Source organism: Sinocyclocheilus anshuiensis, unplaced genomic scaffold (assembly GCF_001515605.1).
Source record: "Sinocyclocheilus anshuiensis isolate Anshui unplaced genomic scaffold, SAMN03320099.WGS_v1.1 scaffold136, whole genome shotgun sequence".
Lineage (NCBI taxonomy): Eukaryota > Metazoa > Chordata > Actinopteri > Cypriniformes > Cyprinidae > Sinocyclocheilus > Sinocyclocheilus anshuiensis.
The window spans coordinates 1,001,810-1,020,738 of record NW_015554074.1 but is presented as its reverse complement, the minus strand read 5'-3'; the positions used below and the strand labels follow the sequence as shown (position 1 = coordinate 1,020,738).

Sequence of the window (18,929 nt, the reverse complement as noted above, 5' to 3'; positions counted from 1 at the left end):
CGCAGAAGGCGTTCATACGTACATTCAGATATGTAATGTAAAACAAAAAAAACAGACACAAATATAATTTTTTTAAATTATTTTTTTATTTTTATTAATGCTCAATAACATAAGAACATTGTCAAGGAATTACATACAAATACATATAATAAAGCAAAGAGAGAGAAAACAAAGACACAAATATAATTAATGTCAACCAATAGCGAAACACAGCATATTTTGATGGGTAGCATGATTTGACAGAACGACGTCTCTGTATCCTAGCAACCGACGTGTTGATGAGCGTAACGTTAACGAGCTGTAACGTTAGCTGCTGTTGGGCTAACGTTACATACATGGTTTTCGGGATATTTCAGTTTAATACGGCTATTAATTTGCACTTTTCTTTGGTAAGCAAACTGCTCTGTTAACCAGGTAAGTAAAACTATCGTAATTTACAAACCTTAGATGTTGGCAGTTAAATTGTATACGAGATACGTGGTATGGTCGCGAACTAGACATGTGAACTGTGCTGTTAGAAAATTATTTTTTTAACTCGCATATTTATTAAAAATAATACCTAAAGTTATAAGAATAGCTTCTTTTCTTTCTTGTTTTATAGATGTTCCCACTGTCCATTGTTGCCTGAAAAATGCATTAGCCTTTAATTAGCCTATTTATTAAAAATATTGACAAATGTAGCATTCACATCAAAAGACTTGCATGAGTTTTGTTTTTGTTTTATTATTTCAGATGGAGAACGTGCATCTTGTCCCAGAGGAAGAGGAGGAGGATTTGTATACTGGCTACAATGATTACAATCCGACTTTTGACTCGGAGGTGCACAAATACGTGCACCTTAGACATGCATTTATTGAATGTCATAATTTGCTTTTATGCAGCAGAATCAGAATCAGAATCAGAATGAGCTTTATTGCCAGGTATGTACGGGTGCTGGATGTGTATTTTCCCAGCCTCACTAGCTGCTGCCTGTCTGTCAGGAAGCTGTTGATCCACTGACAGACGGAGATGGGCACGGAGAGCTGAGATAGTTTGGGCAGGAGGAGGTTTGGGATGATGGTGTTAAATGTTAAATATCATTATGTTCCTGTCCCTGCAGGACCTTCACAACGATGTGGACTTTCAGCAGGCAGTCAGGACTAGTCATGGCAGAAGACCACCAGTAAGTTGTATTGTATCTGCTGATTAATCTAGAATGTCAAGCACACCAGTAATAAACACTAAATTAATTTATTAAATGTTTTTAGATGACTGCAAAATATCCGGGCACTGCAATTGGAGGACGACCGATTGGAACAGCTTATGGGGTAAGTAAAGCATATGGATTTACACTACTACATTTCTGACTGAAAATTCAAAAGCTTACGTTAGAATGATAGCATGTGCAATGTCTTATAATCAGGAAGACAGCTGTCAGGGCAGGAAAGGTGAAGGTCTCCAAGAGGTGAGAGATTATACGGTCAGAATCAGGACGGTCAAACATAACAAGCACATTTCTTGTTGACTGTATTGGATTCGTTTCATGTTTTAATGAGGGATTGTGAAGCTATTTGTCAGATGTTGGTAGTAAATTGATGCTATTTGTTTTCCTTTTTTCTCTTTATATATCTGATGTTAATATCTAGTCTCGGATGCCTGTTGGCACTGCTATGGGAAGGCCTATGACTGGAGCTGTTCAGGTGGGACAAATCTCTTGTTTATTTGTCCTTTGTCATATGCAGTGAAATTGTATTAATCTTCTATGTTTTTGTGTGTTGTACAGGACGGTGCGGCTCGTCCCATGACTGCAGTGCGAGCAGCAGGATATTCTTCATCTATAGCTAGAGGTGCTTTCACACATGAAACCCACTTGCACATGTGCTGTTCAGACACATTTTACTTGAAATATACTTAACTGCTTCATAATGATATTGATTCATACATTTTACCTCCCGAGTTGCTGAAAAATATGACAATTTCCTTCATTTTAATTGTTTGAATTTCCAGGCTCAGTGTTTGATCCCCTGGGGCAATCAAAAGGACCAGACCCTCCATTAGAGACAAAGAATGAAGACACGTATGCATCCCTCTGCTTTCATAGTGCTTGAGAAGCCATTGACAACTAGATTTTGTTTACTAGATCCTACTTTACGTCTTTAGTTTTACTTAGAGATGGACAGCTTTTTGGTTTTAAATTATTTTCTTGTTTAGTCCAGAGGAGAAGATAAAGATCCTCGAAAAGAAGGTGAATGATTTGATAGAGGAGAGCTGTCTTGCTCATGCTCGTGGGGATCTTCAGCTGGTAGGTATAGCTTTATAACTGCTAAGTGATTTTAAAGAATTGTCTTTTGTATGCTAAATTAGCTTTTTTCAACAGTTTTTAGAGAAAGCCAAGGAGGCTGGCAGGAAGGAGAGGGCTTTGGTGAGACAGAGAGAACAAACAGGCACTGCAGACCACATCAATCTGGACCTGACCTACTCTGTGAGTGCATTGCTCCATGTAAAATCCATTTCTTGACTGAAAACTGAAAATTCACATGACTCTTTCATGCTTTGTTCGGGTGCTGTTTAATTTAGCAAACCAATATGCCAATAATGACATGTACACTGAGGCCTTGAACACTTACCAAGTCATTGTGAAGAACAAAATGTTCAATAATGCCGGTGAGCAAATTTCAAATGTGTTTTAAAATATCTCAGATTCACTCCTCTTTGATTCAAGTGTGTTTCTAACATCAGGTTTTGTGTAACTGCTTACCCTACTATAGGACGACTGAAAGTGAACATGGCAAATATCTATTTCAAGCAAAAGAACTACACAAAGGCCATCCAATTTTACCGCATGGCTTTGGATCAGATCTCAAATGCCCACAATGCAATGAGGTCAGTACTTGTAGTTGCATGTGTTGTGTGAACTGCATAATTGTTTTGCACCATTCAGTTTATGCAGGTCTTGGGTAATTTGATGTGATTTTTCAACACGTAAAGATCTCTTATTGTATAGGATCAAGATAATGCAGAACATTGGAGTTGTGTTCATACATATGGGTCAGTACTCAGATGCCATCACATCCTTTGAGTACATCATGAGCGAGAGCCCCAATATTAAGACGGGCTTCAGCCTCATCCTGTGTTACTATGCCATCGGAGACCGGGAGAGGATGAAGAAAGCTTTTCAGAAACTCATTTGTGTGCCCCTCGGTATTGATGATGATGACAAGTATATCCCTCCAAATGTGAGTGCATAATTCCTTGTTAGTCATATATTTGAACTGAATTATGTCTTATTCTTCATGGATTTTTTTATTTTTATTTTAGGATGACCCTCATGCAAACATGGTGATTGAGTCTATAAAGAATGATAAGCTTCACCAAATGGAAAGGGAGAGGTATTATAATGTATTGAACGTTCTGTTGGATCTATAATTCTTAAGCTTTGCATTTATTATTCTCCAAATTATTTTCAGTATTTTTGTTTTGCTTTTCTTTCTAGGAAAGCGCTTGCAGAAAAATATATTATGACCTCAGCCAAGCTTATTGCTCCAGCCATAGAGTCGTCATTTGCTGCTGGCTTTGACTGGCGAGTTATTTATACTACTTTTAATAAGTTTGGGGTCAGAACATTTTTTTTTCCAAAAAAAAAAAAAAATTTTATTCAGGAAGGATGCATTAAATTGTTAAAAAAAAAGACAAAATGCTACAAAATATTTCTGTTAAAATAAATGCTCTTCTTTTGAATGTTTCCATCAGAGAATCGTGCTGATGCTAAATGTTTCTTGAGCAGCAAATTAGCATATTTAAAAATATTTCTGAAGAATTGCTGGGCGACTGAAGACTGGAGTAATGGCTGCTGAATATTCAGCTTTTCCATCATAAGAATAAATGACATTTTTTAAATGTTTAAAATAGAAAACCGTTTTTTTACATTGTAATAATATTTTACAATATTACTGTTTTATTATATTTTTGTTTAAAATGTAGTCTTAGTGAGCAGAAGAGACTTATTTCCAAAACATTAAAAAAACAATCTTACTTAGCCTAAACTTGTAAGTGGTAGTGTGTGTATTCCACAAGAGGGCGTTAAAGCGCAAGACTTGTCCATGCCATTCCATTAACAATATTTATGTATTATTTATTTTAAATAATTAATTATAGTTCATTATTATTAGTTAAGACCATTTCTAATAGACTAAAGTAAACCATCCATAGAGTTTGTCCTAAAGCTTAATTTGGTACTTTTTCAGGTGTGTGGACATGGTGAAGGGTTCACAATATGTGGAGCTTGCAAATGACTTGGAGATCAATAAAGCTATTACATACTTGAGACAGAGGGACTTCAAACAGGTAGATGGGTCCCTGGAGACACACTCAAATTATGTTGCTTTTGATATATTACCACAGAACAGAGCCATATTGCTCTATATCTGTGTGGAACCCTTGTTTCTGTCTTATAACACTTTCCACATTCAGTGGTCCATTTTATTTTGTTTTCTTGCCTGTCCATCTGCATGACTATTGAGGCTGAGGTATGTTTGTGTTGTTGGAGAACGTGTGTGTGTGTGGGGGTCTTTCTGCTGTAGACCTTGTGTATATGTGTGCTGATATTGCATTCTGTTGCATTGTTTCTCTCATTTCATGTAGCAGCAAATGTAATGTGATGTAACTTAAAGTGTATTTAGGTATTATTCAATGATATGATAGTGAAGCATCTATCTACATTACCAATTTCCTTTAAGTCACTATAAATATGCCTAATCAATTTTGTTTCCAGGCAGTCGAGACGCTATAGATGTTTGAGAAGAAGGACAGTCGGGTAAAAAGTGCTGCTGCCACTAATCTTTCTTTTCTTTACTTTTTGGTGAGTACATCGCTATAAAGCATTGACCTCAAAGAGCTTGTGTTAATAAGGTTCTCACAGACATGCTCTTGTTTTTTTTGCTTCCATCTGTCTATTTCTGTGTTTTCTCCAGGAAAAGGATTTTGACCAGGCTGACCGCTATGCTGAGCTGGCCATGAGCGCCGACCGCTACAACCCTGCTGCCCTAGTGAACAAAGGCAACACAGAGTTTGTGAAGGAGGACTATGAGAAAGCAGCAGAGTTTTATAAGGAGGCTCTTCGTAATGACTCATCTTGCACTGAAGCTCTCTATAACTTAGGTCTGCTATCACAAACTTGACATCCTAAGGGTTACATCACATGAGATTTACATAAATTTGTGCTTTAACATTTCTACATTTGAAATGTTTCAGCTGAGACCAAGACTGTATATTAATAATTTAAGCAATTTTAAAGCAGAAATCTCTGTATCCTCCTGCAGGGTTGACCTATAAAAGGCTGGGTAGACTGGAGGAAGCCCTGGACTGCTTCCTTAAACTGCATGCTATCCTCAGAAACAGTGCTCAGGTCACGTACCAGCTGGCTAATCTGTATCCTTCCTTTAAATGTCAGTAATCAAAATTTAGATTAAATAAAAATGCTCTGTGATGGTCTTCATAATTTCAGTTGCCAGGAAATAGAATGGATACAGTAAGTATGGTAAGTTAAAGTTCATTTGCTTGGTAAGAGTCATATTCCCTAAGTGGCTTTAGATATGAGATGTTGGAGGACCCTCACCAGGCCATTGAATGGCTGATGCAGCTCACCAGTGTGACCCCCACAGATGCCCAGGTGCTGGTCAAACTGGGAGACCTTTATGATAATGAAGGAGACAAGTCACAGGCCTTCCAGTACTATTATGAGGTAAAAAAAACCCCAAAGAACTATTGCAGTTAAAATTTTAGTGGATATTTTTGGGTATTCAAGTTACTCAAAGAAGGAGAATTGACAGAGGTAGCATTTAAAATAATGAATGTGTTGTTTATTTCAGTCATACAGGTATTTTCCCTCAAACATTAGTGTCATTGAACGGTTGGGAGCATATTACATCGACACCCAGTTCTGTGAAAAAGCTATTCAGTACTTTGAGAGAGCTACCCTCATTCAGTAAGTTACTAAATATTATATGAATTTATCATGAATATTCTGCATGTATCTGGATATTTTTTTAAATAACTTCATGAATTTCAGACCGACACAGGTGAAGTGGCAGCTGATGGTGGCTAGCTGTTATAGAAGAAGCGGTATGAACTTGACAATAATAATACATTTAACCATATGCTGTCATCTCAGTGCCTTCACAATCATGATTTATATTTTTCATTTGTTTTCAGGGAATTATCAGAAGGCACTTGAGACCTACAAGGACATTCATCGGAAATTTCCTGAAAATGTTGAATGTGATGTGTTCAGCAGTTATTTTCAGTTTTTATTTTTTCAGTTATTTTTAATTTTCTGTACCCTTCTAGAGGCTCTGAGTCTCATGTCATTTTCTGTCGGGCAGGTCTACGCTTCCTGGTCAGGCTGTGCACAGATATGGGACTAAAAGAGGTGCAGGATTATGCCACCAAACTCAAGAAAGTTGAAAAAAATGAAGGAGATCAGAGAGCAGGTACACTGATTTCTCTCATGCTGTTTATATGCTGGCCTCTTTTGCTTCAGAAGAGAATAGATCTTTATTGTCTTTGTTAAAAGGGCCAACGAAAAAGCATTTAGCAACTCTTCAATAGCAGAATAAAAATAAACATTGTGTTTCTCCTTTTACAATTGTCCTTATTATTTATATACAATGTAAATAAAAATAGGTGAATATGTACAAATACATATGTGCAAATAGTTGAGTGGAAGTGAGGAGTGAACAAAAACACATAAATCTGTTTAGAGGGATCTTTCAACCAAGTGTGGAGAGTTTCAAAGTTTAGAATTTAGAACAAGAGACAGAGAGATTACCTGGATTTCTTCTGGAAATTGTTTGTTGGTCTGTATATGAAATATTTGAAGCTATACCTCAAAGAATAGAGCTGTAGAATATTTGACAGCATTCTGTTATTGACACACACAGAGGGTGAGATCTGGGAGGGACAGCAGTGCTCGGGGCCGCAGGGAAGGCAGCGCTGGCAGTGGTGAGTGGACAGTTTTAACTGAACCTCATCGATAACGTTTCAAATGAAATACTAGTCATTAACTGAATACATGCTTCTACTTTACTTTTTCCATCGACCTCAATCTGTAATCTGCCTCTGTTGGTAAACAGGAAATACTTCAAACCTTACACACACTCTCCCTAAGAAACCCAGTGGTATGAGTGTAATTTCCCCTAATATAGTGAATCCAGGTGGACGAGCTTAGTGGAGACTGCTAGCCCTGTGATGTGATATTTCAAAAAGAGAGTGCATGTGTCTTAGACAAGATTTAGAGATTTTAATCCAACAACTTCCCTTTAGACCTTTGGTTTATGCTTTGTTTTAATTTATAGTGTAGTAATATTGTTATTTTATTTTATTAAAAATATTATTTTCGTTCTTGATTTCTCTTCTGGGACATCAGATGTGGCTCTCTTGTCAGGTGATGTCCAGTTATCAGCTTCAGGCAGCGCTGGGTTCAAAGGTCATGCAGCACATTCATTTTCAAACATCAGTCTCTTTCTGCATCTCACTGCTCTCTTCTTCCAACACTTTCTTTTCGCATCTCCTAACACATTAGGAAGCGGCTCAAACCCCAAGAAGCCCAGTGGTATGATCATTCCCTGCCTCGGTAGAATAGAGCAGAAATAAGAGGAATCTACTTTAATATGAAAGTGGTTGGTTTTATAATGGATTTGGTTTGGGTTCTTCATAAATTGAATGTAGTCATAATTCTTACCACTGTGGAAAATAAGAAAATAAGTAAAGGGCATCCATCCATTTAGAAGTTTGGGGTCAGTAAGAATTTTTCATGTTTTTGAAAGAAGTCTCTTTAAGTTTACCAAGGCTGTATTCATATATATTTTTTTATCAAAACCGTTTTATTAAAAACTAAAAAAAACAGTTGTGCTTCTTACTATTTTTGAGGAAAAACCTGATACATTTTTCCCAGGATTCTTTGATGAATAGAAAGTTTCATAAAACAGCATTTAAGTGTTTTGTAACATTATAAACTATATTGCCACTTTTGATCAATTTAATGAATCATTGCTGAATAAAAAAAAAAAGTCTGACCTCAAACTTCTCAAGAGTAGTATAATTTTTGTACAGCCATTCAGACACAGCATATAATCACAATCATATTGGGACAGTAATGGGACAGAACTGAATTTCTCCTTCCCAGAAAGCATTTTCTTTTCCTGATCTGCATTCTCTTTCACTTTATATTGTAAACCTCATCTTCATTTTGTTAGTAATCTGTTATTCTCTTTAAACTCTATTATTCTGTTCATGGCTGTGCACCTGAAAGGGAGCAGCTCAAGCCCCATCAATACCCCTCCTCTGAGAGCCAGTGGTATGACTACACACACTACAGAAATACATTAGAGGAAGAGCTCACACACTCCTCCTGTGCAACTATAAAACAAGCATGCCATTGCATTCTGCTCAAGAAAACACTGCTGCTACTGCACCCATTAGTCAGCTTTGTTACGGATGCCATTCATTCCTCACATTCTGCCCGGCAGTCATAACTAAACTCAACAACACATAATACTGTTTACCACTTTATTCACAAACAATCTTCATTTTTGTATAGCACAACCTAATTTGAAAGCCTCAGCTCTCGGCTCTCTGTCTAGCCTTTCCACTGTCTCTTCAGAGTTCTGTCTTCTTCTCTTTCCTTTCTTTTCTCTGCAGTTTCTCGCTCAGAAGCTAAGTATAGTCCTGTGCTGGAGCAGGGCAGAGGTATGTACTGTATTACACTGTGCCGTTTAGATGATCAATCCTCTAGATCAGGGATCCACTTTCCTGCACAGTTTAGCTCTAACCCTAATCAAACACACCTGAGCATGCTAATCAATGTCTTCAGGGTCATTAGAAAATCACAGGTAGGTGAGTTTGATTAGGGTTGGAGCTAAACCCGCATTGGCCCTCCAGGGCAAGATTTGAGGAACCCTGCTCTAGATGATTAAACACAAAAAATCATAGCTGCAAGCTTCATGGAAAACTTCAAACCCATTGCCCAGTCCATATGTCAAAATGTTGTTTTTAATGCCTGTAGTTCCCTGTAATGATACAGCGTCCAAGGACATAAATTCAGTCACAGCACAATAGAGCAAACTGTGAAAGCCCTATCTGCCAAAACCACTGTTTCCAGGGAATATCCCGCTCTCACCATCTGATAGAGTGTTTCCAGCACCTTCTTTCTGTTTGCAAAGCACTGAGTGCAAATAAACCAGTGAAATATTTCACAAGTACACTCCTGAACAGTATCCCAGTATCAGAGCGCTTGATCTCGCTGTACTCTCGTTACTGTTACTTGGCCATTTGGATGCATAAACTGATATAACATTAAAGATGTTTTTATGAATACGAACAATAGAAGTATTCAGAGGCAGTGTTTATTTAGCTTTTAGTTTTATATGTGATAAATATCTATTTTGATTCTGGCTTGATTCCTCAGTCAGATGTACATGATAGGATAAACTACTGTATGTCAGCAATACGTTTTTCATTTTAATGCCTTTGTGTTTTGTCGTTGGGACGGTTAAATATAAATTACCTGCCTGCGAAACTCCGGTCTCACATCTGCCCCTCGGCTCTCTGTTCTTGTCGTCACAGCCAGGATGTGAAATGCAGCTGTGTGCCGTTGTCTTTATGCAACACAAATGCTTTCCATAATGCAAGTCATATGGTTGCAGAGTGAACTCACTTTAATTAGGATTCTAGTGTCACATAGACGTTGCTTCAAGTGCAAGCTGGAACCGTTGTTTGTCATGCTTTTTGTTTTGTTTATCAGCATTCGCTAACATTTGTTTTGTTGTAGCGTCTAAGCATGGCTTACATTGTTGATGGTGGCAAGTCAAATGCGAATGCATTTTCCTTTTTTTCTCTTTTGTAGAATCTGACCAGACACTACTGTAAAATAACTCTCACTCCAGAGATGTTTTCAAGTTCAACGCTGGCTCTTTTGGATGTGTTTTCTCAGACAGTGGACAGAGCAACCATGGCACCAGCGCCAAGGGTAAGAGGCTTAGCGTTAAACTGAAAACTCTTCCAGGGTCCAATGAGCCGTATGAGGCCAGCACTCAGCAGGAAATAGGTAAGAAATAACATCAATCATCATTTGTGACTGATAAACAATCTAGTAGATTAAATTTGTGGTAGAATACTGATGTTTTCAGTACACAAACAGTAGGGCATGCCACTAGCAATACCAAGGTTCAATCCTCAGGGAATGTGTGAACTGATCAGTTGTCCACTTTGAGTTCAATATAAGTTGCTTGGATAAAACCCACTGTTAAGTGTTAAATGTATGATGATAAAATTATTATTACATTTCTGTAATCATCTTACCTTTTTTCTGGCTGGTTTATTTAATAGCTTTAATAGTTTTCTCTTTCATGTGAAGGAAAGCAAGCTTCTGCCCTGGTCTGTGCTTATTAAAATACATTGCTTCCATTGCATTCATCATTTTAGATGCTTCGTATGTCGATCCTTTGGGGCCTCAAATGCAGAGACCGAAAACTGCAGCAAGAAAACGCACTGAGGAAGATGAGTTTGCTGATGAAGAGCTGGGAGATGACTTGCTGCCTGAGTGATGTGTGCAATGGATATCAATTAAGTGGAATATCTGATATATGTCAAGACACTAAATTTATCTGTATTTTTTAGTACTGTATTTTTAGTAGTCCTAAAATACGAATTATTTTCCAGGCATCTTATATCTCATTTCATTATGCTTTACTATATTTTGTAATAATACATAATACATTTAGGGATAATACAGTTTATTCCAAATTATTTATTTCATTCATTTTGTGCATTGTAAATGCATCAACTTTTGTACTATCTGCATACAATGATGGTAAAGATGTAAGTGTCAATTATTAAAGTACAGTATAGACTTTTCTTTGGTATCTAATGATTCAATCTCTTAAATATCTTAAAGGAATACAGAACATTCGAGGGGGGGGAAATCATAAAAGTGAATTTTTCACATCAGCTCAAGCAGAGCATGAGTATTATTAAGTATCAAACAGTCCGCCCAATATCTGGAGTCAAGTATCATGAGCGCATTTACGGGACGGGCGGATGAGCTGCTTTATGCAACAACTGATGTTGCTTCTGTAGGTCGGTTAAAGAGCTCTCCAGAGATTTACTTTATCATCTTTTCCAGCGATCCCTTCCTGGCAGTAAAGCGCGTTTAGACGGTGTAATCGGAAATGCTCGGTCGGTTTGCGTCGACGCTTGTGTTGGTGTTGCTGTGGTGTTGCGGCAGCGCGCCTGGTGAACGGGGACTTAAGGTGTCCAGGAGAGCACCGAGGACTCGCTCCTGTCTGGACTTACCGGAGGAGATTTTGGAGCAGATGTTCGGGAGGCTCTTGGTCGGGGTTCTCAGCGCGTTTCATCACACCCTGCAGCTCGCGCCTCCAGAGCGACAGAATCTGAGCTGTCAATCAGCGTCTCGCCTAGCGCGCGACAAACCGCGTACCTCTGTCAACTTCCTCAGCCTCTCGCCCCGGCCGTACAGGTAGGACCCCAAAACTAAGACCACTAGGATGGGAATACTAAGCAAGTAGGTTAACCATTTAGTGCTTATGAGGAAGGAATATTTAGAAAGATTTTTTGGACTAGGCGGCATGAATGCAATGCAGCAATTGTACCCTAAAAATACAAACAAAAATGTTAATAATTCATACGTTAACAACAACATATCATAAAAATATAGGCTACTCGTGTGTACGTTAAATCAATAACGTCAAAACTACCAAAAAAAATCAGAAGACTTTAATATATCGGCTACCACAATTTTTTTTGTGTTATTTCGAGTCAAAGATGGCTAAAGAAGTCTAATAACATACGGTTCGGTAAAATCAGATTAATTCAATAACCGTAACGCCCGATTCACACGTGTTTTGATTAAGAATCATTCAATCGGGAATCGATTTTGTTTCGGTCATGAAAATGATTCAGTTCTATCCACCTTTTTCTTCAACGCGGAAGTAAGCCTATGGGTGAGACTTCCGGTTCATTAGCCGCTATAGGTAAATAATGAGGAGAATAACAACTTGCAGTAAACGGTAAAACTGTTTGCACTACAAACCAGTGTGTTCATAATTAAGATAATGCATTAAAATAATATAAGACGCACCAACTTTCAATGTAAAGCAGCAAAACGAACTGTTTTGTTCAGCTAAAAATAGCTGGACGGAGTGGACGCAGATGAGACCGGAAGCCAGTCCCATAGAATTTACAAATGGCCGCGCCCATTTTTACGACAAGAAAAAGGTGGATAGAAGAACCAGTTGGATTGTGTGTTCCCGACTCCAATCCTATAAGATTTGATGTCTCGCCTATTTGTCTGCAAGAAAAAATAACTTTTTTTCATTATTCATCATCCAAGAATCGCCCATGATCCAGCGAGGTACCCTCGCTATCTCCCGGAGGCGTACTGATTGTGTAAGGGATGCCTGAGCGGACCGAACGGGGAGGAAAGTGAGCGCCTCCGCAGCACTCGTGTTCATGCCGACCGTCATATTGCGCCGGACCGGCTCGTGCGTCGGGGGCCGTCATTCCTATACGGAGAGCTACGTGTCCATCGCCGTGGGTTGTACTTTTGTGCCATTGTTGGAAAAAGACAGAAAAACACAGAAGGGCAAGCCAAGCGGGAAAAGTATCGTCTAAAAATTCCAGCACCTTTAGAACGAATGGACTGAACTGATCCATTTTAGATTTTCTTTTTCTGTGTCAGTTTTCTTATTTCCTTCATTTTTTCTTTTAGTTGGTGAAAGGAAAACTTGAGACAGAACTTGCTCTCACAGCTGCAGATTCTAGTCTGCAGTGCCAAGCAAAAGGAAAACTTGATGTGCCAAAATACAAACATTTTCTAATCCAAAGTACTTTGAGAAAGCCAGTAAGCATCATGGTGTTAGATAACCAAATACCGTTCAGATGTATTCAAGTATACAGAAAAACACTAGAAATGCTTCTGTTAAAGGCAAATAAGGATATCATTTACAAGAAGACATATATTTAGCATGACTTTGGGTCAGTCCTCCTATGATTACTTTATTAAAACAACAAGAACACTGATATCGCACAAGTCTAGTGTATAGTATATTATATACAAATGCATTTCAAACATTCACTTCAAGCCCATTTTATGCATTGAAACAAAGTTAAACTGTCTGAGATTGTTTGCTTCAATTTTATGCCGGAAAGCCGGGTGTGCAATTGACAATGCAAGTCAGCCAAAGTATAATCAAAGACTGATCGCAGATCTCTGATGAAGGGCCAAATCCTCCGCTGTAATATCTGGATCCTGCTATGCACCTCTTGGAGTGAGAGTATTTATTGTTCCAAATAATCATCTGCTGATGTTTAATAGGAAAAAACAATGTTCAAATGTTGTCAGATTGAAAGCCTTTTTCATGAGAGAAGGCTTGATTCATAGTTAACATAGCAGCGGAACTCATTGGCCAGATTGTGATTGTGTTTTGGTAAAAAACTGCATATCTTCAAATCCGCAAGTTTCCCAGCAAGCTCCTCCATAATAGCTCCTATAAGAATAAGCCAAAGGTGAACATGAACAAGACATAAAACACGAGTTCTTCTAAAAAAATCTGCAACATTATATATATATATATATATATATATATATATATATACACATTTCCACTTGCCTGTGCAGAGCAGGATTTTACCCTTAGTGAGGTATTTAATGGTGAGGAGCACCTTGCTGAGACACTCTTCAGACAGATACGGAGGGTCTGTGATGACAATGTCAAAGCTCTGAGGAAGCAGACCCTCAGGCAGGCACAGAGGGTTGTTGTAATCATAAAAGACAAACTCATCTCCATATGCTGCGAAACGTCGGTCAAACTCCAGCAAAACAGCAGACACACTGTCTGACCTTGTGGATTCCAACTGTTTCAGCTTCTGATACACACTTGGTGCACTTATACAAGCTACCCTACAAATCAAGAAAAAAACATTGGAGTGAGAGGGGACAGAACGGAGCAGTAATATATATTGGGGTCAGTAATATTTTTTTTCAAAAAGTAATATTTTTTTCAAAAAGAATGAAAACTTATTCAGAAAGGATATATTAAATGGATAAAAAGTGAGAGAAATTTTTTGTAACGATGTAAAAGTCTTTACCATTTTAAATAAATGCCGTTCTTTTGAATGTTATGTTCATCAAGAATGTATCATGGTTTGCACAGCTGTTTTCAACATTGATGATAAATGTTTCCTGAGCACCAAATCAGCACATTATGATGATTTCTGAAGGATCACGTGACACTAAAGACTGGAGTAATGACTGCTGAAAATTCTGCTTTGCCATCAAAGAAATCAACAAAAATTTGTAAATTATACTCAAATAGAAAACAGCTATTTCAAATTGTCAAAATATTTGTAAGACACTTCTTTTAAAATCATAAAAAACACAAACTTTTAAATGGTAATATATGTATATAGAAGTACATTTAACATTTTAAATGTTTTGTCATTTAGTTAACCAATATACAGCACAATCAGTGATGCACAACTAGTCACACTTTAGTTAAATTTGGTGTTTTGAATCCAAAAAAACACTTGTGCGACTCCTGTAGGTCAAGCTCCAATATAATGGAGCAGTAATTTATACTGGGGTCGGTAAGTTTTTTTTTTCTCAAAAAGAATGAAATAAGTAGTATTTCCCCACTCAATGAGATATAAGAACAATTACATGTAAATGTTAATTACATATAAATGAGTTTTTCCATGCCTACGATCGACGTGTTTTAATGAATTGGTTGAGTGAATGTTTTCGCTCACAGCACAATAAAATCACACACACACACACACACACACACACAGTTGTCGCCTCCTACTGGTGGTGTATTGACCTCTGGTAAAGGCAATTAAACGAATCAACGGTAGTGAACAACCATCACTACTGACCTTCTGTTCAACACAAGCCAAAACAATTGCACAAATGTAAAATCTGGCTAAAGGCGCTAGAGACCAACCTCCCATGTTCTCCAGCCTGCTGCATGACTTCCTCTGCTAACCGTATAGCCGTGTCTTCACTGTACCAGAACTGACTCATGCGCTGATCACACGAACACACGAGCTGGTTACTGATCTGATACATAGCCTACTTGTGTATAACAAATAGTCAACAAATCACCACGCAAGACACTTCTAATGCATGTACTGTACCCAGTCTTCCTCTACAGCACCAACGCAGAACTTGTCGGTCTTGGAGTTTTGTTCCAGTCCCGTCCTTCCACTCTCGGCGTAAAACTCTTGCAGCGCTGCGAGAGTCGCGGCGGAGAGTTGAGGCACATCATCGTCGCTGTCACTCATGATAACAGATCTTCATAACAAAGTGACTCTAGGGAACGCGTAAACATTCCGCGTTAAACGCTCATTCAAACATGATGCTAACGGTCGCAAAACATACTTAATACAAACGTAACTTACGTTTTAACCAGTCTTACACTTACCTAACCAATGAACGACGCCGTTACAGTGTATTTAAGCAGTAACTTACAAACGTCCAACAGAGGAACAGAACAGCTTCACACGTGTTTGCAGTACGGTGGCCGAGCGAGTACAATCGCACTAAGTACTAACGCGAACACGCGCATATTTCCAGACCAGATATTTAATTAAGACAGACATCATATTGAAAATATAGACCAAGAAAGACCACTCACTTTTTATAGCAAGTTTATATACACTTTACAGATCATTTCAGGCATTCCAAAATAACAATTAGTGCTTTGAACAATGGAAATAAAGACTTATCAAATGCCCCGAATAAAACAGCTGACATCCCTCGGATCATCATTTTTGGTATTTTATTGCTACAGCAACGTCGACTGTTCCACAATTCTGAGTTTGTGTGTGCGTGCTAGTGTAAGTGGAACACTGTTTTAAGTTATTTTTGAAAAACAAAACCTCTGGGAACATCAAACGATTGTGTGAATAATGTCCATCATAATTCAACAGACCTGTATTTTTGTCGAGAACGCTTTCAGTGATACTGCTGCGATCAGGGCGAAATGACAATGGCAAACAGTAAAACTACAATCATTCAAATCAATCAGAAAGAAAAATTCAAACTAGCCCCTTGTCCTCCTGGTGAAGTTGTATAACAATAAAAAAAATAATAATCAGAAAGTTCCATCAACTATAATCTTATAAAAACCTTTCAGTCCTTTTAAACACTTTTTTGAAAATATATATACAACCTTGAACACAAAAGTGATTTGGTTTTCCAAAAGGGCCTTCCTGCAATTAAAGTTTCATTGGGAAAGGCTTTTTCGTTATCAAGGCAACCACAGCTCACAATCCTAGTTACCGTGATAGCAGTACGACACGGTTCTATTTGTCGCTGTAGACACAGCTGGATCCAAGCTGCGAGAAACCACATACAAAGGCACTCGAGGAGAAGCGTCTGCAAAAGACTTGTGTGTTTGTGTCTAAAAGGGGAAGGAAGGGGTCAGTTTTCAGAAAGATTACCCCTCTGCATTTCATAAACGTTCATCTGAGGAGCTCTCAGTGGCAAAGTAAACAATGGTCAGATCAGACTGAGACGATCACGACCGGCCGTCCCCTCACGGCCTTCGCCAGCCTCTCTCTGCTCTCTGTCTGAATGCCCAGAGGCGTCTCAGCATCTCCATGGTTTGGCATGGTGAAAGGCTTCTCTGAGTGGTAGAGGGGTGGAGAGGAGAAGCTGTTGTGGACAGTTGCTGGAGGAAGTGGCTTATTTGACACACAGAAGCCCCCCCACATTGGCAACAAACTCCTCCAGGCTCTTCAGGAAGGCCACCTTCTGCTTGCGGTCCATGGTTGGAGGCGTGCTGCTGGCAGTGAGGCTGTTAAACGCGTCTGCCAGCCGCTGGTAGATCACAGCGTCCCTCTGATTGGAGAGCAGCGTCTCCACCAGCTCTGAATACTCCGCCTGAGACAAACACCATCACTTATCAAACACCACATCGACCGCTAATGCATCACAAGATCATGCATGTCGTTCAGTTCAAATTCATATTGTAAGCATAAAACGTACCTGGTGAAGGCACACTAGTGTATAGAGCGCTTCTCCAGCTGCTACGGTCATCTCAGTGTTGTGCTTCTGGAGCACAAGCATGTCAAACACCAGCTATGCAGGAAGAGAGAGTGACAGAGAAATCTACATTATTAAATCAACATTTTATACATGTGTATTAATCTCAGACAATTACATATTACAATGAAGGTTAGTGACATTAGCACGTTTGACCATTCTGAGATCACTGACATCAGCCAATAGCTCTCAATTAATCAATTGACAAGAAATAATACTGACATATTTGTCATCCCTTTTATGCAAGTTCATATCTACTGAATATGGATGCCCGTTTCCGACACTTAATAAATAAAAAAAGGTCATTGCGACACAATCTCACAATTCTGACTTTTTTCTCGCAATTACAAATGAACATCTAGCAACTTTTTTTCTCAGAATTGTGATACAAACTCACAATTCTGACTTTTTGTCTCAGAATTGTAAGATATAAACATACAATTGCGAGCTAGTCAGAATTGTGAGATATAAACTCGCAATTCTGAGAACATAATCAGTTATTTTTCTGAGAAAAAAAAGTCAGAATTGTGAGGTCGCAATTACCCTTTTTTTTTTTTTTTTTTTAATTCAGTGGCGGAAATGGGCTCCATAACTGACAGCCTTGTCAAAAGAAAAACTTTTTTTTTTTTTGTGAATTTTGAGTAAATATGATGTAAAACGTGTTTACCTTTTCATGCTGAGATGCATTTAAATGTTCTCTTTTGTCATTGTATTATGCACTCCGTTCAAAAGTTTGGGGTCAGTAAGATTTTTGTTTTTGAAAGAAATTATTTTTATTCAGCAATTTGATTGATCAATTGATCAACAATTGATCACTTTGATCAATTTAATTGATCAAAAGTGACAGTAAAAGACATTTTTAAATTTTCAAAAAATGCTGAACTTTCTATTAATCAAAGAATCCTGAAAATACATCACAGTTTCCACAAAAATATTAAGCCGCATTTTCAGGATTGATAAAATAAATGTTTCTTGAGTGCCAAATCAGCATATTAGAATGATTCCGGAGTTATGACTGCTAAATTTCTATTTGAAATATAATATATTAAAATAGAAAATCACATTTTAAAGGGGTCATATGATGCGCTTTCAATTTTTCCTTTCTCTTTGGAGTGTTACAAGCTCTTGGTGCATAAAGAAGATCTGTAAAGTTGCAAAGACTAAAGTCTCAAATCCAAAGAGATATTCTTTATAAAAGTTAAGAGTCAACCAAGCCTACCTAAAACGCCTCATTTTAACACGCTCCCACATATCTACATCACAATATGGGAAGATCTGCATAACACCGCCCAAATGTTCAGCAAAGAAAGAAGGCGTAACTTTTATTCTCGCTGTTGCAGCTGCTGCCATGTCGTGAAGGCGCTGTGTGTTTCGTTGTGAAAGCGAAACTACTTAGTTTGGTCTTCCAAAAGAGGACACAACTAGAAATCAGTGGTTAAGTTGTATTTACAACACTGTTCCAGAATAGTTCAACCCAAATATTCAGATGTGTGCAGCGCATTTTATGGAGGATGAGGATTGTTTCCTGAACCAGTAGCCTAATGCGTCTGTGGCACAAAGGCTGTTTCTATAAAGTGGGGCAGTTCCAACTTTGCAAGGACAGTCTGGCGCTTCTAACTCTCAGCATGCAAGTATGTTTTTTTTATATTTAATCATTTGCCACTGATGATTCAAATGCGAGTTTTGAGCAGTGTAGTGTAGGCTTGTAGTTTGTTGTTTCTCCGATCACAAATGCAGACATGGTTTTATGTTTACACGGCGCGATACGCAACGCAACGTGTAAAAAGACAGTATAAGTCATTATAATCAGTAATTATGTCCCCACTGG

General features: G+C 38.2%; 2 protein-coding genes and 2 pseudogenes across 5 annotated transcripts in view; 2 read left to right on the top strand and 2 right to left on the bottom strand.

Moving 5' to 3' along the window:
* The first annotated feature begins 90 nt into the window (after positions 1-90).
* On the top strand, positions 91-10,689 carry LOC107668882 (intraflagellar transport protein 88 homolog; annotated as a pseudogene).
* Positions 10,690-10,894: 205 nt separating this feature from the next.
* LOC107668885 (interleukin-17D-like) lies at positions 10,895-13,149 on the top strand (annotated as a pseudogene).
* Positions 13,150-13,232: 83 nt separating this feature from the next.
* On the bottom strand, positions 13,233-15,618 carry LOC107668884 (protein-lysine N-methyltransferase n6amt2-like). Of its 4 annotated transcripts, none has more exons than XM_016460925.1 (5): positions 15,454-15,618; positions 15,190-15,346; positions 14,997-15,079; positions 13,665-13,954; positions 13,233-13,541 (listed from the first exon to the last, which is right to left on the bottom strand). In XM_016460925.1, exons 2-5 carry the CDS (start codon positions 15,334-15,336, stop codon positions 13,411-13,413), a joined length of 651 nt encoding a protein of 216 aa, XP_016316411.1. In that variant the 5' UTR covers positions 15,337-15,346; positions 15,454-15,618; the 3' UTR covers positions 13,233-13,410. The 4 variants fall into 4 exon arrangements, with proteins under 4 accessions (XP_016316411.1, XP_016316410.1, XP_016316409.1 ...); XM_016460924.1 differs by having other exon boundaries at positions 15,190-15,364; positions 15,477-15,618; XM_016460923.1 differs by having other exon boundaries at positions 15,477-15,618.
* Positions 15,619-16,202: 584 nt separating this feature from the next.
* xpo4 (exportin 4) overlaps positions 16,203-18,929 on the bottom strand; it is a 49,443-nt gene continuing 46,716 nt past the window's right edge. Inside the window, exons 22-23 of the mRNA XM_016460921.1 lie at positions 17,045-17,137; positions 16,203-16,939 (exon numbers count right to left, since the gene is read on the bottom strand). Of these exons, the coding sequence (XP_016316407.1) occupies positions 16,742-16,939; positions 17,045-17,137 (291 nt within the window). The 3' untranslated portion in view covers positions 16,203-16,741. The remainder of the gene's footprint in view (positions 16,940-17,044; positions 17,138-18,929) is intronic.

What these genes read in the sequence shown, in the direction of transcription:
- LOC107668884 (XM_016460925.1), bottom strand. Translation starts at nt 15,336, where the DNA reads ATGAGTGACAGCGACGATGATGTGCCTCAACTCTCCGCCGCGACTCTC. An exon ending in GTGCTGTAGAGGAAGACTGG is followed by an intron (nt 15,080 to 15,189) that starts GTACAGTACATG and finishes TCGTGTGATCAG; the next exon opens with CGCATGAGTCAGTTCTGGTA. An exon ending in TAAAATCCTGCTCTGCACAG is followed by an intron (nt 13,542 to 13,664) that starts GCAAGTGGAAAT and finishes TTATTCTTATAG; the next exon opens with GAGCTATTATGGAGGAGCTT.